The 25,451-nt window shown below is 38.8% G+C and overlaps 1 protein-coding gene across 1 annotated transcript; it reads right to left on the bottom strand.

Annotated features, from left to right (window-relative positions):
• Positions 1 to 5,242: 5,242 nt before the first annotated feature.
• notum1a (notum, palmitoleoyl-protein carboxylesterase a) lies at positions 5,243 to 17,255 on the bottom strand. The gene is made up of 11 exons (XM_041817022.1): positions 16,651 to 17,255; positions 14,010 to 14,062; positions 13,812 to 13,907; positions 13,408 to 13,468; positions 13,265 to 13,323; positions 13,072 to 13,174; positions 9,807 to 9,998; positions 9,628 to 9,725; positions 9,333 to 9,480; positions 9,194 to 9,241; positions 5,243 to 8,663 (listed from the first exon to the last, which is right to left on the bottom strand). Exons 1-11 carry the CDS (start codon positions 16,977 to 16,979, stop codon positions 8,360 to 8,362), a joined length of 1,491 nt encoding a protein of 496 aa, XP_041672956.1. The 5' UTR covers positions 16,980 to 17,255; the 3' UTR covers positions 5,243 to 8,359.
• Positions 17,256 to 25,451: the final 8,196 nt, after the last annotated feature.

Here is a 25,451-nt window from a genome sequence, read left to right on the forward strand (position 1 = left end):
TACTGCCAAAGCAGTGTAACAAAAAAGCATTAAATACTTACACATAATACAAATGTATGTATTAAATAAATCCACAATTCATCAATATTTAACGTATAATGAAAAAATATGATTATTTGGTTAAAACAATAAGTCTATGTGCATTCATTCTTTTTATGTTTGTGGCATTATATGTATAGTGATAACATCAATAGTCAATGAAAATAAATAAAATTCAGTTTGTTGTTTGGGAAGAGACAGAATGGTTGTCCCCTCAGGCTATGGCGGGATCGAATGTATTTAGCAGAGTCCATACAGACGATTCCATGTTCTCCTAACATGTACAGTTGAAACCAGAAGTTTACATACACTATATAAGAAGGCACATAAACTTTTTTTTTCTCACCGTCTAACATTAAATCAGATTAAACTTTTTCTGTTTTTGGTCAATTAAGATTACCAAAATTATTTCTATTTGCTAAATGCCAGAATAATGAGAAAAGGATTTTTTTTAGACAATTTTTATTACTTTCTTCAAAGTCAGAAGTTTACATACACTAAGATTACTATGCCTTTAAACAATTTGGGAAAGCCCAGATGATGGTGTCATGTCTTTGGAAGCCTCTGATAGGTTTATTGACAACATTTGAGTTAATTAGAGGCACACCTGTGGATGTATTTTAAGGCACACCTGAAACACACTGCTTCTTTGTTGAACATCATGGGAAAATCAAAAGAAATCAGCCAAGATATCAGGAAGAGAATTGTGGAGTTGCACAAGTCTGGTTCATCCTTGGGTGCAATTTCCAGATGCCTGAAGGTGCCACGTTCATCTGTTCAAACAATTATACGCAAGTATAAACACCATGGGAATGTCCAGCCATCATACCGCTCAGGAAGGAGACGGGTTCTGTGTCCCAGAGATGAACGTGCTTTGGTCCGAAAAGTGCATCTCAACCCAAGAAAAAAAGCAAAAGACCTTGTGAAGATGCTGGCTGAAGCTGGTAAGAGTGTGTCATTATCAACAGTCAAACGAGTCCTGTACTGACATGGGCTGAAAGGCCGCTCTCCCAGGAAGAAGCCATTACTCCAAAAGAAACATAAAAAAGCCAGATTACAGTTTGCAAATGCACACAGGGACAAAGACCTTAATTTTTGGAGACATGTTCTGTGGTCTGACGAAACTAAAAGTGAACTTTTTGGCCATAATGACCATCGTTACATTTGGAGAAAAAAGGGGGAAGCTTGCAAGCCTGAGAACACCATCCCAACTGTGAAACATGGGGGTGGCAGCATCATGTTGTGGGGTTGTTTTGCTGCAGGAGGGACTGGTGCACTTCCCAAAATAGATGGCATCATGAGGAAAGAACATTATGTGGAAATACTGAAGCAACATCTCAAGACATCAGCCAGAAAGTTAAAGCTTGGGCGCAAATGGGTTTTCCAAATGGACAATGACCCTAAGCATACTGCCAAGCTGGTTACAAAGTGGCTTAAGGATAACAAAGTCAATGTTTTGGAGTGGCCATCACAAAGCCCTGACCTCAATCCCACTGAAAATTTATGGGCAGAGCTGAAAAGGCATGTGCAAGCAAGGCGGCCTACAAACCTGGCTCAGTTACACCAGTTCTGCCAGGAGGAATGGGCCAAAATTCCTGCAAACTATTGTGAGAAGCTTGTGGAAGCATATCCAAAACGTTTGACCCAAGTCATACAGTTTAAAGGCAATGCTACCAAATACTAATGAAATGTATGTAAACTTCTGACCCTCAAGAAAATAATAAAAAATTGTCTAAAAATGATCTCTCTCATTATTCTGGCATTTAGCAAATACAAATAATTTTGGTAATCCTAATTGACCAAAAACAGGAAAAGTTTAATCTGATTTAATGTTAGACAGTGAGGAAAAAAAAGTTTATGTGCCTTTTTATATAGTGTATGTAAACTTCTGGTTTCAACTGTATGTCAGTTCAACTTCATCCTGTAGTGAATCAAAGTGAAGAACCCTTTGTTTGTTTTGTTCAAGGAATTATTTTCTGATGTGTTCATATGTACTGCAGTGCAGCAGAAAGTGTGTTTCTGTTTCTACCTAATTCTGAGTACAGAGCTGACACAGTCTGTCCTCTCTAGGTAGCCAGGTGTGTGTCTACCTGTCTACATGTTCAGACGGTGATTATTGAGTCTGTACATGGTTAATGTCTTCCTCAGTTTCTCATCAGTCACTTTGCTTGAATAATCAGCTACAGTGTACTGCCTGTTTAGACCCGAATAGTACTGGAGTTTACTTTGACTCGTTGTCATGCTAGCAGAGAAATGTGAAAATATCAAATACTGACACCAGTGATTAGATAATTTCTCACAGGAGTGAAGAAGACCATATACTGCTGCGTTGGTATGTTATTCTACCCCTTTAATAACATTATGTGCTTTTGAGATTAATTCTGAAATAAAAGCAGATTAATTCATGCATCCTTTCAAAAGCAGAGAAAAAGTAAATATTTGAGAATCAAGTCCTGTTTGATTAAAAAAAAGGCATCCAACAGTCAGTTTAAAGTAAAAAGCATTTTTATACACTAGAGTGCTCTAAAAAATCTGCTGCATGGATAAGTATGATCAAGCATCATCTGCATATCAGTGAAAATTCACAGAGTGCTACTCAGTTTAATACCTAGAGGAAGCTTCAGTGAAAAGAACTGATCCAAGCACAGAGCCTTGTGGGACTCCATGACTGCTGCTAGTGTCCACAGAGACTTAACATGACCAGCAGAGATAGATCTGGTAAACATGACTTCAGCCAAGCCTGTAAAACTAAACATTTTCACATGGGTGAAAGTGACTGAAGTGTCTCTGACACAAGCCTCAAGTGTAAACTCTGGAAGTGCAGTTTTTTCATGCCTGTGCATTGGCTTCAGAGGTTGCCACTTGGGTACTATAGGCCTATGCTGAAATGGAGCACACTTTTGGAAATCTGGTTGGTGCCTTGCATAGATGCTGAATGATTTTGAAATAATAGTATAATTTGATATTAAGAATTCAATCAAAATGTGATTATTTTTTCAAGTTCCCAGTCATGTCTTTTTCAAAAAACACAAACAGTTTACACAGGCACATTTTACATTGTGTTAGATGGAATAAGGGCTCAACAAATTTGAAAAAATATCTAATTGAGATTATTTTGACTTCCATTGCAAATTCCATATGAATTATTGTATTAAAAGGAAAGACCATTTTTTGGTGATTCTTATTTCTGATGAATGAAAACGTGCAAAAACAAGGAAAGTATGATTTTTTGTAACTCTTCTGAATAAAATAACACTTGAATGTTGGCATGATGTTTAGAACATAAAATCTCTGCTGCAAAGAAATCCTATCAAACTGGTATTTTGACATGTGTCAGGAAAAGAAATATTGCACCGTCTGCGATTAGAAATGTGCAGTTGGACATATTATGATTCGATCTAAATCTAATTTAAATTAAAATCAATTAATTGCTCAGCCTTTATATGAGACTATATGAGTTAAAAAGTGGTAGTGGGAATTATTTAGGGACAACGTAAGAGAGTGAAACTGTGAGCATTGCTGAGTCATACAGGCCTAATGGATAGTATTACTCATATCAAAACAGGGACTTTGCTTGTGAACAGGTCTGCCCACAGAGTTGGATGGGCCCCGGAAAAGACCAGAGAAAGGGCCCTCCCCAGTTGTGTGTGGATTGGTGCGTGCATCCTAGCTAACAGTTGCCTCATTTTGAAGCTAAAGTGTCATGCTATTATTGAGCTCTGCATGTTGAAAATATTTGAACATATTGCTTTTTAGGCATGTTTTCCAACCATTTTTTTTTTTTGCCTTTTTTTTAACCTCATTTAACAATTTTTTTCTGCTTTTTGGCCTTTTTTTTGCCTCTCTGTCACTTTTAATCAACTTTTGCAACTTCTGATTGCCATTTTCACCACTTTTTTGCCATTTGTCATCAATTTTTGCCATTTGTAATCCATTTTGGTGCTTTTTACACACTTTTTATACCCTTTTTGCTACTTTTAAACCATTTTTGGAACCTCCTTTCACCACTTTTCCTCCATTTCTGGCCACTTTTAACCCATTTTGGCACTTCTTTTAGCCACTTTCAATGCATTTTTTTGCCACTTTATGCCACTTTCCACCCTTTTCTTGCCACTTTTCACCTATTTTGCCAGGCTCTGCCACTTTAAACCATATAAGATCCATTTTTGCCCCCACTCCTTTTTCTTTTTTGTCCATTTATGGCACTTTCTTTAATTTTTTAAGCTTTTGTCTATTTTTTCCACTTTTCTGCCACTTTAGACCCATTTTTAGCAACTTCTGCCTATTTTTCGCCACTTTTTCCAATACTATAGTATTTACTTATTTTCACTTAAAGTTGTCTCTGTTTATTCTTCTTTGTTGTTATTCCATAAAACAGGTAATTCTGTTTTAAGAAAGGGTTTACATTTTGAAATAGGCCATATTGTACTACAGCATAAGTAAATGCAATTGATTTTTTTGTTGTTTAGATTAGAATGGTTATTATTCAGCTTAGAAAAAAAATGTGGTTATCACAGCTTAATTTTACAATGGACTATGATCTTGCTGACGTCCATGGGCCAGTCCTAGTTTAGCTGGGTCCCAGAAAGCTCTCCCCTTTATTTGTTTACATGTTTATTTATATGTTATGGGCATCTTTCCTTGTAAAAACAAGATATTTGATGCTCTGGACACCTGTTGTTAAATATTTTCCATAGAACACAGAAAAAAATAAATAGAAAATAAATGTATTTTGCAATTTTAAAATCTGTTTCCTCAAGGATATAAATGTATATTTGTATTTTTATTTCTAATGTTTAAAGTGTCACATAACCCTTTTGACTGTCAGCATCTGAGCTCTGAGCCTCATATCTTTTATCAGATGTGTCAAAATAGTGACAAACAGCGTTTGGAGCCTGAGGGAGCGGTTGACCTTACCTTCTGCTTTTAATGCTGCAAGTGTAAAACACTAAAGAGGACTGTGCAAATATCCAAAATAATAATGATGATAAAAAAATAATAATAACAACACCAGTATTTTTACCTTTTATAATATGTAATGTGTCTTTTCTTTTACGTCTGATACAAAGACATGCAATCAACACAAAGAAAAAAACAGCAATGTATTTACAATTTACAAAGAATCACTTCTCTGTGAAAATAGCACTTATAAATATGATTTACATAACAAAATAAATATGTAAATTACCAATGTAGCTTGAGTTTTTCTTTTCTGTTAAAAAATATGTTACAGAATAAAATTACATTTAGTAATACCTTTTCCTTCTCTGGAGTGATGCGAAATAGAGGTCCTTTAAAAACATCATTTATAAAGACATCATTACATACAACATCATCATTATATTAAAAAGTGATCTCTATTATGAAATATAAGAAGGGAGTTACAATAGTGAACACTTGAAAGAACCTATACAAATACTCAAAAAAATATACAATACACGTTATTTGTCTCCCTTTAAATGTTCATTGCATTGATCGGAGGATTGCTGAACTACTGAGGTGATAGAACATGAATGTGTACCCTGTGATCGGGCTTGAACAGTCGCCTTGTAATGATCGGACCATTGAAAAAGAGGTATAGACTAGATGTAATGGCACTGTGGTGTATGTAAAAGGTACTAATAGGCCCTTATACAGTTTCCAGGTCCACATTAGCACCATCAGGGAACGTCAAAACCGGGCGATAATGACATCGAAGCTACTGTTAAATCTGTAAATAAGACTTACATTTAAACAGTGTTTGAAGTTAGTTACTTATGCATTGATATTTTGTCATTTTGTCTTAGCACATGCTGTAGTTCTGTTTCAACAGAGTAAAAGTTCTGATATATATGACTGTTTGAATCTTTCATTTTTAGTAGCCAAATGTATAAAGACTATTAATCCAACATGGCATTACAGCACAAGCTGAGTGGTGTATGGAGGCCAAGAACAGCTAGGCTGGCAAAATTTTCATCTAAAATAGTTATTTTGTCTGTAAATATAACAGAGATCATTTGAGAGTTTTTAATGACAGATCTGTGCATGCATATGGCTAAATGGCACCTGTTACCACGGTCACTCGCACAATCATGCGTGGAGGAAATCGTAACTTAAACAGAGTTTACACAATGCTGTCGGTCATCGGTCTGCGCTGATTTGATGACACTGATCTCTGAATTCACATTGCATCCTCAAGTGTTGCTTTGTTTGTAGTTAACATTACACAAATTAGGTAGTTTTATGTGCCTGAGCTCTCTTGTGTGCCCTCTAGGGATGCCCTCCAGTAACACATGTAAAGTCAAGTACATACGCACAGTTATGCTCATGACTCAGCTGGACTTTCATAGAAACACAAGGTTAAACAGCAAGTCTATGTCCAGCTGTTAAGATTTCTCAAGCCCCTTTCACATATACATTTCTCCCCTGAATATTTCCCAACTTCTTCCAGTTGAGCTGCATGTGTGGACACAAACAGATGTGTTTTTTACCTTAACTAGTTCTGCAATTTTACTTGCCAGTTTCTTGGAAAATTTCCCACTACAGAGTGGGAATTTATGTCACGCAACGAATTTAACAATGGGGGGAATCTTAGTGATTATAGTGTGATTGCTTCATACTCTTTTTTGCATGTTAGTATGTCCTTTTCCACTCATTTACTGATACTGTAGATACATCTCATTGGACATAGTGTTCATTTGAAATGTTCTGAAATTTGCAGGAAATTGCCTGGAGCAGTGATTTTCAACTGCTGAGTTGGGACCCAAAAGTGGGAGTGGGTGCTTGGAGCAAAAATTGTCAAAGAGGCTATGAAGCGCTTTTGAACGTGTTTGTTTCAGTAAGTTTAAGTTTTTGAAAGCAGAAAGGAAACCAAAACAGAGCTTGACAGAATCGTTTCAGGATTATTCACAATTTTTCTGTGTCAATTTATCTGAAATCTTTGAGGAATTTCCTTGTGAACTTTTCTAGGAAACTTAAAGTAATTTAAAGTTTTCTGTGGGCAAATTTTCCCAGAAACTTTTGGTATTATTCTCTGTAAATCCAAAGACATTTCACAAATAACTAGGAACTTTTTGGAATATTCACCAGTAAATATTTGGACTTTTCTCAGAACCTTTCAGTAGTGTTTTCCAGAAGGTTTGGTTCAGAATTTTTGGGAACCTTCCAAGAAAAGTATTGGAACTTTTATATGGGACATGTCTCAGAAACTTTTAGGAATCCTCTATGATACTTTTCCTGGAAACTTTACAGTATTTTCTTCAGTTTCTGACCCCTTTTTACTGTCTGAACTCCAGCCAGCTCAGTGTTTAATTAAATGAATCTGATTGGAAATTAACAAATACAGAAACTTGGGTTGTGATAACTCTTTAAGGAGTTGATGGTGGATCCTGAGGCAACACCAGATAAGCACCACTGGTCTGAAATGCATATGTGAAAGGGGCTTGCATTGACTTTGGTGATGCATTTATGTATAATATCTTTGAATTAAAGGGACAATCCTCTTTTTTCTGTGACAGAGAGACAGGATGCACATTTGTCTGTGCTAGATCTTGTGGTACTTTTCTGATGGCATTGTACTCCTGATCTGTTTTTTTTCCTGATTTTTTTTTTATATGAGGTTGATAATCATTTTTTTAAGTCTTATGAGAATATAACAATTTGCATAATATGTTGAAATTCAGTATTAGTTAATTTATTGCAGCATGGTCATTTTTGGCTTCCATAGAGTTGGTATCAGTTTAGTCTCCCTTATGTTCATCATGTGTTTTTAGAAATCCAAATACAAAATTTGTGTTTTTCTCTTCATATGTCCCTGTTTCTATTTTGATGTATGCTTTAGAGTGATGTGGTGTTATTAGAGCCCAACTATGAAACACAAATAAACCCTTATAAACTCTATAATGACTACTTAAAAAACAGCATCCTTATGTCATTTTGGCGTATTCTTTTTTAAAACAATTACTATATATAATCTATATAGAAGGATGAAAAAAATATTTAAAAAACATCAATGAGCATCCTTAAAACTGGATTACATTCGTGGTATTTTTTCTTTTACAAAGCAAAAGATAATTTAAACAGAGAGTAGCCGAGAGTTGTGCCTTGTCATTGTGGCATGTTGCCCCTGTCACCAGGAGTGAGGAAAGGAATCATGGGACAAATCTAAGCCCCCGTGTTTGACTGAGGCTCAAACTGGAGTAGACTGGAGGTCAAAGTGGACTAGACTAAAGGTAGAATGGGTTGTGAAGATGGAGTATTAGTTGGAGGTATCAGGCAGGAGGAGGCCGAACAGCCAGCCCTGCTTGGCGTTAGCTTGGAGGTGCTGTGTGCACGCGTCCCTTTAGCTGCCGCTGCTGAGCATGCCCAGTAGCTTGCTGGGGTCCATGCCTTGCTGCTGGGCCATCTTCTGCACGTCGAAGCCCATGTGCATAAGGAACTGAATGACGTTCATCTCCTGTCCTGTGAACTGGTCTCGGATGGTGGGGCAGGTGGGGTTGCAGTGCGGCCACGGGCAGCTGTCGATCAAATGTACGGGGCAGCCTTTGGGCGGGGCTTTGTTGTTCCTGTTGTCGTGGAGGCTGCGGTCCCAGCAGTGCAGCGCTCGGGGCAGGGAGGTGCCTTTGACTTGGACATCAATCCAATAACTGGAAGGCAACACAAGAGGGCGCTGTTAGCTCACAGGTGGAAAGTCTTAAATGCAGTGTCTCAGATTTTTTTAGTCCACTTAATACAGAGGTTTTCAACTTCAGCTATTAAAGATAATTTAGACTTTTTAATGCTGTGACCAGGTTTTTACACCTTTATTTAAACAATTCTATGATAATACTGTATATTTTTGTAGTTTTAACTTATTGTGTACAGGTAGACCTGCATGATGTGAGAATAATCTGGGATGTTGCAGTAAAAATATAAAGTGCAACAGATCAACAACAGAGTGCATAAAAGCTTTATCTCTCAGTTGCAATGCCTGCTTGGAGTTCTTCATGTTTTGCATACTACTTGTATTTGCAATATGTTATTTAATCTAAAAGAAAGCCTTTTCTACCCTCTAAATTTACAATTTGCTTTGTTTTTATGTGACTTAAACACCCTGATTTCATTCTTTTTATGTGTAACTTTCACAGGAATGACAAACTAACGCGCCTGTCTCCTTAAATCCTTGAATGATACTCACTTTCTTGTGATAACTTCATGCGATAGGCACGCTGGAGCAAACATAGCCCTGAAATAAGAATAAAAAATAAATTAAACAACGCAAATTAATCTCAATCCATCACAAATCCTCTTCTTTAAATGCAGATTCGTGGCCTTACGGGACATCTTTAAGTGTGTTCCTCAGCTCAATGCCCAGGTTTTGGATGTAGCGCCACTGCCCCTCCTGCACAGGCTGGCCTGTTAGCTGGATATTGTCGACTGTCAGCTGCGCCTCATCGAACAGCCATTGGACCACAAACACCGGGCCTGTACAGGTTGAACAAAAGGTGATCAGAATACAAATGTCCATAGAGTAGTCTGTCTCTGCTCAGACATTTGCAGTACATCTGTTTTAGACTTGCACAGCACACCACAGATCATGCTTTTTACAACAAAATGAGACTCATAACTCACTTCTGATTGATGGGAACACCCTGTATCCAAAGAAACAGTTCCACTCCTCTCCCTCATGGGTTTGCCTACACCTCTCTGGCACCACTCCTCCCCAGTACCTGATGGAGTCAGACATAAGCACGAATAAGCATCTTTCTTAGAAACATCAGTATCTTAGCATTACGGGAGATCATTCATACCTGATGCCTCTCTTTATAGTCTCTGTGGGGGAACAGCTGACGGCATCCACACAGTCTGTGCAGTGGTACTGCTTGTTGTCCAAAAACCAGCCTGAATCAGACAGTCCTCGAACCTGGATCCCGGTGTGGCCGAGTCCCTCCAGCAGCTCTGCAACACGGTCCACGTTCAGGAGGACGCCAGTACCACCCGCACTGTAAGCAGAAATATCACACTTTCCTATTAGGACCTGTAAATAGATGTAGGAATTATAACTGCACTGTAAATAGCATCATTATTGCAGTATGAGCAGACACAATAAACACCAAGTAAGTCTGATTTTACTGCAATCAATAAAATATATTGCTTGTCTGCATTATATATGCAAACGTGAAGCTTTCTCACTCAGCCTACATACAGTTTAGCTACTGGGTAGAAGTCTCCAAAAACTGCTGTGTTCCTGCTGTTCACACTATTTTAATGCAATCAGTTAAAGGTCGAGCTATTTATTATCTGAATTCAGATTAATGCTGTAGGGCCAAAACCAACAAATAAAAGTCAGAAAATACTAATTATTTGAATCTGCAGTTGTTACAGACTCTTAAAAAAGCTGGAAGGAAATTGCACAATGATATGGATGAGGTTTTTGTGTAGAATGACTGATACTTTAGGGCTAACTGGTGTTAATTTTGCATACCCTGTTACAAAATAGTCTATAAAAGATAAAACTGTAACATTTTTGCCACTGTAAGAAATACATTTTTATTCCCCCTGATATTCTTTTCTTTGCCTTTATTGATTTTTTTAAATGAATTAGTACTTAGCTGGTATCCAGAATACAACAGCATAAATCATTTCTAAACTGATCAGTTTTTTTTGGCTGAAATAACTGGGAAAGGAAAACTATGTGCAATATAAATGAACATTAATGCATTGCATATAATAAACCCAATGCCAACCATGCAAGGGTTTTTCATAAGTGCCAGCCAAACAGCTGATTAGTCGCTTAATTATAGCCAGCTACTTTTTCCTAACAAGTTGTATCTTGCCTTTTTGTACATTTTAGATTCTTTTAAATAACTATTAGCTACAAGTAAGTAATTTTAGATTAAAATGTCTATTTGAGGCATAAACATTAGGGATGCACCACTGCAGATTTATTTTTTCAGGGCTGATATCGCTACAAATTATTCATTATTATTCTTCAGGTTTATAAAATGTACTTCATGTGGAAAAATAAAATTGCGTGATCGAAATAAATAATGAAAAAATGAACAATCTGGCCCAAGCTCTGTCAGCATGAGAAACAGCACAGAGTAGCACAGCAGAAATGGGAAAACAGAGAGTGATGCCGTATGCTCACTGTGTCAGTGGTGCCCAGGATTAACTGTTGATTGGCAGGTAATACCCATATGATGTCTAACCAATCAGATTGTGTTACAGCAGGTCATTTGGGGAGATTTTGGAGAGTGAAAATCAAGCCAGAGGGGAAGACACACCCAGCAGTGGAGCCAAAGCAGTGCACTTCATGTTGAAATAATTTTACAGATTATCTGTAAAATAAAGTGCCAATACCGATAATCAGCCGAATGCTAAATATCTGCATCAATAATCAGCCAGGCAGATAACCAGTCAACCACTAAATTAAAGAGGATATGTTTTAATGAGGCAGAGAAAGTCACCTGATGGACACACTCTGATCTGTTTTCATGGTCAAACACAAGTAACTTTTAGCATTGCGGGAATCTTAAAAGAAGCAATATTAATAAAAACACTGGTACTGGTATCAGCATCAGCAACATTGTCATTTTAAACATCTGACTCTAAGTCTCACTACCACTGCATCTGTAATAAACAAATCTTACTGTAGTGAAATCACTTTATTTATTTCATGTTTGACTGCTATTTCACGTTTGTGACTTAAGTATTAATCAATTCAAGCATATAAAGTGAGGATTCTCTTGTTTTTTAAAATAACTAAGTGACATTTTAACATTATAGCATGGTCATTGTGAAGATGAGTGAGGAAAACAACACCAAGTCTTTCAGTTAGTGAGCTTCTTCTATGAAACAGCTGTTTTTTGTTAATTTGATAATAACTTTCTGTTTCCTTTTATACTGATTGTATTCCCACATAAACTGTTGCCTTAATACTCCACAGACTGCAGGGATTACGATTTAGATGTTTAAAATTTATTGTGGGAGGCCTTGAGACTCTCTTATTAATTGTGCCTCAGTTTATGTAATAAACCAGGGAGGGCAAGCTTTAGTTTGGACCACTCTAGCAGCTATTTTTCCCCACAGGCTGACAACTTCATATGTCTGTGGAAAGCTCCACCACTTAAACTGTTTTTATGCTTTCTTAAACTTGGGATAATTGACTTCCTGTTTTGATTTAATTTATGGCAGCTCTACATAAAATGTGACAAAATCTTTAACACCTGCTTCATCAAACCCCATACACAGATTTTCAACATTTTCTACAAAATAAGCCACAAGCATGGGGCAGTTATATGTTGGTGAAGGTTACTGATACCCAAAGGTTGTATGGGGCACGCATTCTCTCCCATGAGGAGTTGTTTCTGTTATGCATGTTTCTTGTTCTAGTCATCTGGTTTTTCATTAATTAAATAAGAGGTTCCCCACTTGTTTTCCTTAGAGTCCTCCCTTAATGTACTTAGCAAAAGCCGGACCCCTAAAAACCCAGCAAAGATAAATTGCCCACACATTTCTATTATGATTTAAATTTGAAAATCTTTTCATTATCATCCCAACAGAAGGGGCCTACTTATTCCACAAAATTCTTTAAAAAGAAACTGTAAAATAATCGCATATCAAATTGCAATTTTGGAGAAAAAAATTGCAATTCCATTATTTCTCAAAATGGTTCAGCCCTAATGCAAATACAATGTGACAACCTCAGAGATCACTGGCATCCCCCAGGATGGCTGGGACCCCAGGTTAGGAACCACTGAGTTAAATTATCTCACTAAGAATGCAAGGATCTCAGAAAATGTTGAAGAAATATGATTCACTTGGCTTAATGGGGTTAATTACTGCTGATTTAGTGGTGAAAAAAATGCTTTTTGGATTTATTTTGGTGTTTGTTTTCAAACACAAACAACAGACAGACTTATAACCTGCATTACAGATAATATACATTTCTTAGTTTTGTTTTTCATATATTATACCATGACTGTAATATCTGTCATTTATGTCTCTTATCATGCAGGCCATGTCAGAATAAAACGTAAAAGATTGCAAGCAAAGTTTTAAACCCAAACTTACCTGCTTCCTGCTAACAGCAGAACTTTGGCGTTGTCCAGACCTTTATTCAGCAGGTCTTTCACAACCTCCTGGATAATCAGTGAGCCCATGAAGGCATAACCATCTACACAACATAAAGACATTAAAGATATAGGACATCCTGAACCTTAAGGAGGATGATATGTTTATTTTAGATGATTGAGAAATGTCTTACTCTGCTCTGTTTTGGCCGTAGCTCCACTCCACACATCACTGGAGCAGTACGGGATGAACCTGCACAGACAAAACAAAGTCAAAACTGCTGTCTGTGATTAAAAAATCGAGCTGCGACAAACACGCAAACATGAGTCAACTTACACCATGTTGGCATTCCACCAGTGAGGGTTTTCCTCGGGCAGCGGAGACAGGATCCCCGTGCCTGCAGAGACACATCAACATGTATCATTAGGCATCCTGGCACTCCCAGACACATCCCCTTCTTCCTCATCATCATTACCACATGGATTACAGTTATTACGCCGCAATGAGAGAGGGAGGCGTCTCTGTTCTTACAGCATAGGGGCGCCAGGTAGCCCTACACCACAGCTACATTATGACCGGGTGTTGGTTGCAATAACACTGCAGATGAGCACTGATACATCCGATCCTTTTAATTACTGTGACATTACAGTGTGATCTGGGTGCTTTTTTTTTCATCTTACTAGGGGGATACACGCCACAGGTGGAGCAGCAGTGGTGCTTAAAGTGAGCTGCAGACTCACCTGTTTTAGTTTGGGGCCATTTGGATGAGCTCATCAGTCTCCGCATTGTCTCATACCGGCTGTCACAGTTCTCTCTGTTGAAGCAGTACCAGCCACCTGGACATGAATGCACAACATGAGTCAATCCTCACCACTTAAAATAAGCAAAATTATGCTTAAAAATGTAAGAAATTGCCTGAGTTAATCCACAAGACTGACCTTCTAAGAATATCAACCACCGTCTGCTGCCTCGAGATTCCTTTAGGTAGTACCTGCAAGAAAGCAAAGATTATAAAGTCAGCACATCATAGCAGAAACATGAGGTTGATTTCCTATGACCAGCATAAAAAAAGGAAGACGTGACCACATTCATTGGTTTGAATTCCTCATATAGATGAGATAAACACAGATACCTTTATTGTTTCTACCACCAGCGATGGTATCTAAGCGTAAAATACAAACACATACATCATAAACATTTAAATCTGATCAAGTATGTGCTGTTACTGTTCAGATTTTTTATCTGTAAAAAGGTGACAGAAGCTGCAGAAGTAAAACCTGCAGAAGGTTATGTGTGCAGTTTGCACGTAGGAAAGCGATATAGTGATCATAACAGGAGATAAACGTCAACTTATCCCCTATCGTGTTTGGACTTTAGGTGCCAGTAGGCAGTTTTCCTTGTATTTAATGTCATATGATGTACCATCATAAACTCTCCACTGTGAGCTCATCATTCCTCAGTGGTGTCCTAACAGAAACTGGGATAAAATCATGATGGAAATGATGAAACGATAAGCTAAAATTATGCTGCGTTTGTCCTGTGTAGATGTCAACATGCAGTCTGTTTTTGAAAGCAGGACCCAAACATGTGCAAGCTTTAGTGCACAATAACCAGGACTTTAAAGAGAAGTTCATGCATACTGAAATATAAGCAGAGCGTGCTGTATGTTGTCAGCCCAGAAGAGGGCATTGCTTTCTGCTCCTGTGGTGTTTGCTTTTACATTAGATGCATAAGTGACAGATGAAGGAAATCATAAAAATGTGGTTTGTAAAGTACTTCTTAGTGCAGAAACAAGATGCTTCTGTGATGATCAATCAGCATCCCTTCGACTTTATCAATGATGAAACTCCAGAGAATGCCAAAAACATTTCAGTGACTTATAAGAAAACAGACTTGGCGGAGACTCGAGCTGTTTTCTCAGACACTGAATCACACTTTGGCTGCACTTTGTGTCTTGTGCTATTATTGTAAACCACAGTCAGTGATGTAGGCTCAGGATGGAGCACTTTACTTCAGACTTCCAAACAACAAAACTGGAGCCGGTTTTGGCACAAGCCACAAGCACTGCATCAAACCCCACTCACTCCAACAAGTGCAACACCGGGAGATGAATCACACAGTTTGCATCCTTGTTTATCTGTAACTGTAACAACACCTCTCTGGAAAGTACTCTTTGTAGTTGATGGATTAGCATCTGACAGCAGCCACAGTGGTGAATGAAACGGCCATCTGCCAGCAACTGTCCCCCCTGCGCTGCTTCTCTAAAGAGCTCAGAGCTTTACCAGGCTCACAGTCAGCTCTCTCTCTGCTACTTTGGGGTTTAACAGGAATTAGACGGTAGGTTAAATCCATAAAGAGATGTACAGCAAAAGCATTTCACTCAAGTGTGCCTGCTATTGAACTAGTACAAGATAAATGCACAATGGCAAGACGTAATCTTATCCTGAAGAGCAAGAATAAAATTGATAAAAATATAACAATGTTTAAGCTGCAAAACTAGAATCAGGGGTGTCCATTAAAATGTTAGATGTCCTTTTATTGTGGAACAAATTGTCCTTCCTTTTTTGAGTTTTTGCAGGGTGCAATAACTTGATTATCACCTTTATTTCTGTAAGAAGCTATACAAGTTTAAAAATAGTTTTGAGACCTTGTGCACACACCTAAATTTGTGCATCCAAATAAAATCTAAACGCCTAGAGTCCATACATTATACATGCATTAAATACATATGAGACGCAGTGATCTGTCTGATGTTAGTATGCTTTTAATACCATGGCTTATCCCTCCTTAGTGGACAATTTACGCTTGCTTTCCAAATGGATTCTTACTTAACAACAGTGCAGCATGGATTGCAAACAAATGTAGAGATGCATTGTGTATCTCAATGAACAGAATTTCTATTTATTTGAAACATTTTGCACGTTTTTTCCAGTAGCCATACAGTGAAAACATGCTTTTAAGATGCTGCAAATGCAACATTTTACGCACTGTGCGCAATCATCAGAGAAAAAAAAAGGCTGACAGAGAAAGAGATGGGCGGGGGTCTGCAAAACTTAAAGCTAAACTTTCTGCAGAGCAAATCCTGCATTCTAATTTGAGGCAAAGGAAATGAAGCATAGGCCATGTGGCTATCCGCAAATTTCACGCTTCGCTGACGCAAAGCAGCTGTCTATCTTATCCCAAGTGAACCTCATTCAGGACGAAGGACTTTGCTTCCTTTTAAAAATGTCCAACAGTTCTCTTTTCTTGATCTTTTTATACATTTGGATCAATTTTACGCGCGTATGTTTGAGGTTTACTAACCAGTTTGGAAAGTCTGTGGTACACCAGCTAGAATGATAAGGACTGTATCTCTTTGCGCATTCCTCTTTGGAACAAGCGTGGTTGTCCTCAGGCCAGATACATTTGGGTTAGTTCGGGTTGCAGGATGACCGGGGTGCGCCCTGCTGAAGCAAAATAACAATTCCTATCGCTCCTGGGTGCACAGCTGACCCTGCTCTGACCTGTCACTCATCCTCCCACACAGAAACTTTGATTTATTCAAACTTTGCGCGTGCATTATTCTCAGTTTCTACATACCCAGCGGGGCTTCCGTCATTGCAAGTTACTGACGTATTCCCCAAAAAGTTTAGCTTCATGTCGTAGTCGAGCTTCTGCGCGGAGCACGGGTAGAGGGACTGCGCCAGGTTCTTCACTTGTGTCATGAAGTTATCCATGTTCTCCTCCACGGCGGTGAAATCCAGAGGGAAGCTCTCCGTGGTGTCAACCCGGTCCGCCCGGTACGTGGGAGGAGGTGCTGCGCGTCGTGGTTGCGGGTTGCGGCCACCCCGGAACCGCCGTGCGCAAAGAGCTCCGGAGTGCATCAGCATCAGCAGCAGCACTGATGGAACCATTCTGACTGCTGTCATCGTATCCTCGTCTGCAGTGTCCTTCCTTTAAACGCAAAGTCTCGTCTGGGAGTCTTTCTGATGGAGCTTGGAAGAACAATTACGCACGGCAAAAAAGTCGCCAAGACACTTGTCACCGCTCCCAGGAACGAAAAAACGCAGTTATAACTAAAAAAGAAGTCCTTTTAAATCAGTAAAAGTTATCTGAACTCCCTTGGGTATACTTCAAACTTCCCAGTTATGCGCAAGAAAACCGGTGTGCCAACCTTCCCAGTACAACTTAAGCGCTGCTGCACCAAGAGCACAAGCTTGAACGACAAACACTCGTGCCATGCTCTTGTATTTTATTCAAACTTTCCCCCCTTGTGAGTCCGTGCAGCCAATCACAGCAGCGGGGCAGGGCTGGGGCATGATCAAGCGTGGCAGACTGCCCCTTCTTTTTAATTTATAGAGGGGAAAAAAAATGTCCATGCGTTGGTTCTTTTGATCCGCGAAGTTTTATTTGATGTGGTGGCTTTTATTGGCCTTGAAATGCCCATTTCCCATTCCGCCGCAAATTTATGAAGTGAGAATACCATCTTGTTACACACTTGCCTAAAAATCAAGTGGGAAACAACAAAACATGATCAAAACTCGCGCAGAGGCACAAATATTTGGGCAGGCATTCACAAGAGAGTTCACCTGTTTGAAGAACAGTTACTTAGTATTATTTTGATTGTTTTAATTTGCTTATTTTCCATTAAGAGAAAAGTCATCATGTGAGTGAATATCATCCTTATAATAAAAAGACATGCAGCTTATTTAAAGCACTCCTTTCTGCTCTGGCTGCTTTATGTGGACATGTTTTCTTTCACTTTAGAAAAGGAGACCTGGCCTCTTGTTTTTTTAATCCAGTCTGCCTCCAAAGATCAAAGCTACCATCACTCTTCCTCCCCAGTCCTCTTCTCTCCTCTCCTCCCTCCCACTTCAATCCCTTCCAAACTTTCCTGCTCTACTGTATATTTGAAGTCGAGCAGAGCATCCTGATGGGATGCCGGCTTTTGAGAGCAGGGATGCCTTGTTACGGTCAAGTTAGGCTTCCCTCCAACAACCTCTCAGTTTAAGGACACATTGAAGTGAATTATCACCCCACTCCATGGTGGTTTTGTCTTGGATTGAGCCAATCCAGTTTCATTTTCGGGGTTTCGATACTGCAGTTTTAGCTGGCTGCTTTGATGCTAGTGTACAATCACAATAAAAAGCAATTTACCCTCTTACTTTAAGGCAACATAATGCTCTTGTGAGGAGTTTTTTATTGGTTGTAAGCAGTGTTAATTTGCTATGACTAAAACTGTTCGTCGACAGCATTTTTTCCATGCCAAAAACTAGACTGAGACTAACAAAAATAGATTTGCGATGACCAAAACTGACAAAAAGTAAGTTTAGTTTTCGTCAAGATGACTAAAACTCGACTAAAATGTAATGTAGCTTTCTTTGGACATTCAAAATCTGTGACATTTCTCCACTGTGGGTAAACCTGTCAGAAAACAATGCATCTGTGGCTATTCTGCCTCTCAGCTGTAGAAAGCAGGGATCCCAGGTTTGGCAGGGTGCAGAGACACAGTAGCGGGATTTGGTACCAGATTTAGGCAAGAGAATAAATGCTTGGACTGAAAGTAAAGACTAAAATGTGAGGACTTTTTATGGACTAAAACTAGACTGAATGTTTTTGAGTTTTCGTTGACTAGAGCTAGACTAAAACTAAAAAGGATAGAAATGACTAAAATGTGACGAAAACTAAAATGCATTTCATTTGAGGACTAAAACTAAGACTGAAATTAAAAGCATTGAAAATTAACAGTGGTAGTAAGGCCTAAGTATTGATTAATGATCTATAAAATGCACAAAGCGAATGAGACTATAGAAGATTAACTGTTTATGAATATTATTTTCTATTGTTTTCATCTTTATTGCTGGGTTGGTGTAAGACAAGAGGATAGTCAGCACACCTCTGTGATATTTCTTAGTTGCACATCAGACATTTTAAAAAGAGAAGGATGAGGGTTTTGTCTGGATTTAAGTTAGGCGTCTGATCTACTGGCCTATACTGCCGTGAGTGCTACATACTTATGTGCAAGGCTGCCCATAAGGGGGAGGAAAGGGGAGAGTTTCCGGGGGCCCAGTCAGGAAAAATATGGTCTTTCCTACTTTTAGGTGATAACCTGTTTCAAAAACGTAAATATTTGCCATTTGTCAGAGTAAAATGATTTACCAAACTTAGTAACTGTTGCTTCAGTAACAGCATACAATGTTTTAAAATGTAAACCCACCCTCCTTACCACCTTAAAACAGTACAAGCCTTGTGTTTTAAAGTTGGCCACTAATTTTTGACATTATATTGTCATGCCAGGACCTTCAAAAAAGTAAGGATACCAAAAAAGAGCTGAAAACTTTGTTTACCTCCAGACAGCCCCAAAATCAAGTCAGAGCCAGGCCAATTAAAGTACAGTTATCTTAAATTGTTTGATGATGATTTATATTTGATAAGTATGATAAATGTGAGGAAATTTTATCACGGTTAACATTAAAAACAGTCACCCTTTCATCCCTAGTTGTATAATACAATTATGTCTTTAAAGTTTTTGCCTCAGAAGACCTTGAAAGCAGAGGGAATATAGGAGAATGAAACTTGATTCAAATATATTTAAAGCCCCTGTGAATAGCTGGTTATGTAACAGACTGAATAGTTTAGATTATTTTCACATTATAAAAAACATAAGAAGAGTATGGTACAGAGTAATTAAATAAAGCATCGTTCAGGCTTATAAAAAGCCTCTCCTCTGAGAATAAAAATGAGTTATTTTAGGTGGCAATGTAGGTTAGATGCCTCTTTATGACCTCCATGTTAATATGAGAAGACTGGCCACTCCTGGGTGGCAGTTTTGAGTGCCTGTATTTGATGCTATGGATAGGTTCTTGGCAATCATGTGATCTTAAATATCCGCTGGGGTTCAGGAAGTAGGGGGCAGCCATAAGGAATGAATAGGAATGGAGGAAAGTTAGTACTTTACAGCTCTAAATGGACCTTTGCACTGGAATTATCATCAGAAAATTTCTACAGACATTGATTACAAATTTCTATGCTATACAAAACAATGATGTTTAACTGATTTACTAGGCATGGAGGTGATAATTGTCACAAATACTCAGTGCTGCAGTGCTGTATCTAGCGTCGTCTAACCAGATGAAGGGAAACAAGAGTCCTGAAGGCTTGTACTAAGCTAAGAGGCTAGCTACGCTCCTTTACATGTTAAAAAATCCTCATTTAGTCATAAACATGCTTTTAATAGAATAAAATATATGATATATGATCAAGTGATTGAACCCTGTGGTGTAAGCATCAGGTAAGTAAAGAAGTGCCGTTTACAAAAGAGCCTGTGCTACAAAACGGCTCTTTTATTTGAACCACTGTAGCTAGCTTACTTTTGAGTACCGGTTTGCTTTCCTCCATCGTTCGTTGTTATTTAATCCACATTTAAAAAGCCAAACTGTTACCAAACAAAAAGACGTCTGGGCACTGAACTACCGGCTCTGCTGAGCTGAGCCACATAATCTGGATCTGGAACATGGGTGAGATCAGAGTTTAGTTTGCTAAACCATGGCAAATCTTTATTCTGAATCAGGCTGGACCACTTTATGGAAACGTACCACTCATGTGCGGCTTCTCCAGGCTTTAGACTTCCTAACTACTACTGTTTTTCTGCAACTTTTTAAAAACTTTTTTGTTTTATTCCTGGATATTTCACTACTTTCACAACACAAAAGTAGCCTAATAATGAAGAATAGATAGATAGACAGACAGACAGACATTTATTGTCATTGCATTGTAAAAATGCAATAAAATTACGTTTGGCAGTATCCTCTGTAGAAGCAAACGCTGTGGTCCAAGCAGTGGTTAGAAATCATCCATCCTGCTGGCCAGGGAGCGGGCATCCGGGAGAAAGATGCTCAGTATGACAGGTTTGTGTGGGGCCACTCTTAGCCTAGCCTGCAGCCCGGCTTGTTTGCCCCGCTTTCACCCTCTTGCACAATGCCGTCACTGCCTCCTCCACTGGCTGCAGGTGTTTTTCCTGCTCCACGTCCTCCTCCTGTCAGTAATTTTTATCAGGGTTACCCAAACTGCACCTCATTCAATAAATTTAAGGTTATTTCTATTTAATTAGTGAACATTTTATTAATTTACATAAACATGACATTCTTTTTTATGGAAAAAAATAGTGGAAAGGTTAAAAAATGGAATTCCAAAAAATTTAAATTAAAAAAAACGAAATTTGGCAAAAAATTAAATGGATTTCATAGAGCCCTATATAGGGGTCTGATACGAATATTAACAGCTCTCTGAGACTTAATCCTTTTTACCTTGTTTACAACAGTGGTTCAATTGGCTGTTTCAAGGGTGCAAGATATTTTTTTGAGAAAACACCTCTATGTACAAGACAAGATTAGCAATAGAGAAGATGTTCCACTTTGTCCACAGGGGGCACTAAAATTTAGGACCAAAAAGTTCTCAACAGGAGCTTTAGTTAAACCATCAAGGATATGCTAATGTCTTTCTTATGTCTCTCTAACATTGGCCCTTCTAAAAGTATCTGAAAAAGCCCAGTGATTTGGACACAACAACCTAAAAAACTAAATCTGCTTCACACCCTGTCAGAAAAATAAATACCATCCTCTCGTTTAATCCGTGTGCCTCCAGGATGTTAAACTTTCCTGAGCCAGGTAAGATGGATATGAAGTCACCGGCAGGACTGATGGTATTCATTGGGAACTTCAAACAGATGCTTGTATAGATTAAAACATGTGGTAGGGCCCAGGAGGAGAGGCTCTGTCACAGATTGAGTCTAGTCACTTTGACCCATACCTCCCTGTTTTATCACACGTCATCCCCAGAAATGTACCCCTCAAATCACTCGCAGATGGACGCTGGCCTCTGACACATGAAAAGATGCCCCGGCCGTGTGTCAAAAACATCCTCTGACTAAAGTAAGTGAACTGCGGGGATCTACTGTGAAGACGCAGAGAGTGGTGGTGGATTCTGTGTTGAACAGCACGGGGCCTGAGTTAGAAACTCTTCTGAGCTTTGCTTCCGTTGGTGCTCAGTAGTTTGTTCTCTACTGTGCACCTTGTTTGAACTCCAAACGCTAAGCCTTTCTGGCTTTCACTGGTAATTCTTTCTGTCCCTTTTTTCTTCACCTCCCATTGCCACTGCGTAGCGTAGAAACAAATTTAACCATGCAAGTCCGAATGGATTAATCCGAGATTTAGGTCATCTGAAAATGACCCAGCTGTTCTGATGGCAGTCCCTCAGAAGTGCCCCCGTAGCCCCCATCACCCCCACCCCGACTCCAGGCCTCCTGTGAAAGTCAAAGCCTGTCTTTCATCTCCGATCAGTTGCATGTGCCCTCACAGATCCACAGGTTTTACTGCTTAAGTCTGGGCTGGCAGCATTGATCATGTGACCGTTGCCTGCCTGGTGTTGAGACACATCATAGCTGTGTGAAGCGCTCCCTGTCTACGCTGCCTGCCAGTTCTGCTCACACATCCCCGTCGTCCGTCTCCCCCGTTCCTGTTAGTTTTGATTTTGCACATGCTGTTGTCGAGAGTCCATCCGTGATCATCAAATCCTGCTAGTTGGAACTGTTAGGTCAGGTTACATCAAAGAGATCAGGAGGGATCAGCCTCTTGAAAGGGACAGGCTCTGGCTCATATCATCAGAAACAGGTGGAGGTCCTCATTGGAAGAACAAAGGAGAGATCACCATCTATAAAACTTTTATATTTCATAGAAGAGTTTTTTTGGGTTCCTTTAAAATGCCACCCTCTTTTACAACAAAAAAAACCCCTTACTCTACAAAAGTGCCAGCCTAAAACATATGATATCAGGTTGTGGGACTCCAATGCAGCGCTAAATCCCATGAAGGTCACAACAGCGAAGCTCGAGACTTTGTGGGTTTATGCCTCAAAGTTTTTAAGTCTGAAAATCTGTTGAACCAGGGCACAGATATCTAGCAGTGTTGGGTAACTTTTAAAGGTAGCTCAATCCATTGCAAGACTACGCCATTTAAAAGGAAATTGTAACATGACTGTTGTTACATGTCTAGACAGGGAAAGGTTGACTCTCTATTTGTGCAACCTAGCTTTATGACTCATTATTTGTAACTTTGCAGCTCGAAACAAGTCAACAGACGTGATAACCTTCCCTCTTTGACATGCTCGGGATCTGAAAATGAACTGAACAGAGGGATACAGGATATTCTAAGCCAAATAAATGCCAAACTTGTCACATTGGAGGGTTTTTCAAGCATGAACAGCACATTTTAGGTCATGCCATAGCATCTCAATCAGATTAATGTCTCAACTTTGACAAGGCTACTCCAAAACCATCATTTTTTAAATGTTATGTTTCAGATCATTGTCCTGCAGCATAACCCAATCTATATTTTTTTGCAAATGTGAGACGAGCCTTTGTCTTCTTTTTCGACAGCAGTGGTTTTCACCGTGAACCTCTCCTCTGAATGCCATTTTGCCCAGTCTCTTTCCTAATCATAAATCATGAACACTGACCCTAACTGAGTCAAGTGAGGCCTGCAGTGCTTAAAATGCTTTTCTGGGTTATTTTATAACCTCCTGGATGAGTCATGGATCTGCTCCTGGTAGGCCAGCCAATCCTGGGAATGTTCACCTGTGTTCAAAGTCTTCTCCATTTGTGGGTAATGGCTCTCACTGGAGCCCCAAAGCCTTAGAAATGTCTTAGAAATGACTTAGTTTCTCATCTGTTCTTGAATTTCTTTATGGCACCATGATGTGTTGCTTTTTGAGATCTTTTAGCCTACTTCTCTTTGCCAGACAGGTTCTATTTAAGGGATTTCTTGATTCAACAAGTCTGGCAGTAATCAGGTCTGGGTGTGGCTAGTGAAACTCAACTCTCCAGAAAAGAACAAGAAGTCAGGTAGGGGAAAAATACTTTACCACAACTCTGAATATGAAAAGTCCAGCTAGCTGCAGTTAACACTTTCACAAGTTTGGTGTCTGCCATTGCTGTAAATGAAAGGAATAATGTCACACCAGTGACATCAAATAAAGAAGTGGCATTACAGGCCCAGAATTCTGTTGTTTCAAAAATAGAAAATAAAAAAAGTTTTCATTTTAGTGACCAAAAATTATGTTTGCATGGGTATATTAAATGGTTCAAACTACAATCACAGATTTTCTCACACTAAACCCAGTTTTAGATTTTAATTGCTTTTCCTAGCTGCTTCAAAAGGTTCAGCACAAGTTAACTAAATTTCTCCTTTGGCATTAAAGTGTAAACAGTAAATTTGTCTTTTGAAGTGCACCAAGTAGTTTCAGAAGATGGAGAGTTATTCAGATTAACTCAGAGTTTTAATGTTTTTGTCTGCTTAAGTAACAGACTTAAATTTATGCTGATGCCTCTTTATTACCCACAGAAGAACAAGAATATCAGAGGAATATTAATTATTTCTGTATTCGTATATCCAAAAAGCTGCAGGATGTTTTACTTTTAACTTATGAACACTGGTTATGCATGAACATTGTGTTAATAAAATACATATCTTTTTGGTTATTGTGGTCACCAGTCTGAACACAAAATTAAAATTTTTGACAGCAGCGTTGATTTTAGGTTTTACTGCTGTAAAGTTCAAAAGAAAGTTTAGTTTGTCATTCTTCAAAATCTAATTTAAAAAATCACAGTTTTACTATAAAATCTATTTCTTGCTTAGGCTTGGTATGAAAGACAAAAATGCACAAAAAATGCCCCAGTTTTCAAAAATTGCACACCAAAGTGTCGACCAGACCCAAGATAAATTTCCCTGAGGGGACAGTGAAGTGTATTGCATCATCTTGCCTGGCCTCACCCTGTATTGTATCATATTGCATCGTATCACATTACATGCCATCAAATTACATAGCATCGCAATGTATCATGTCAATACATCCCATATTTTGTCATATGGAATCACATTGCATCCTCTCCTCTCGTCTAATATCATATTATATTTTATGTCACCCCATTACATCATCTCATCTTGTTTCATCTCGTACTCTTTCATCTCATGTCGTACCGCATTGCACCACATCATCTTGTCTTGTTTCATGTCTTGTCATGTCCTGGCATCGAATCCTATCCTATCCTATCCTATTGCATCACATTGTCTCCTCTTATAGTGTATCATATGGCATCACATCTCATTGCCTAACTTGCCTAACATCTTGTCCCAACTTGTATTGTGTTTGATCTTGTTGTAGCGTCTCATTTCATATGGTTTCGTCTCAAATAGTGTCCTATCATATTGTTTGGTTTGTTTTGTATTGTATCATGTGGCATTGCATCATATCCTCTCATCCTGTCTCATCTCATCTCACCTCGTATCCTAACTTATCCCAGCTTATCGAATTGAATAGGATATCAATCGTCTCGTGTCATCTCGTAAAG

The sequence above is a fragment of the Cheilinus undulatus genome, linkage group 21 (genome assembly GCF_018320785.1).
Source record: "Cheilinus undulatus linkage group 21, ASM1832078v1, whole genome shotgun sequence".
Classification (NCBI taxonomy): Eukaryota; Metazoa; Chordata; class Actinopteri; order Labriformes; family Labridae; genus Cheilinus; species Cheilinus undulatus.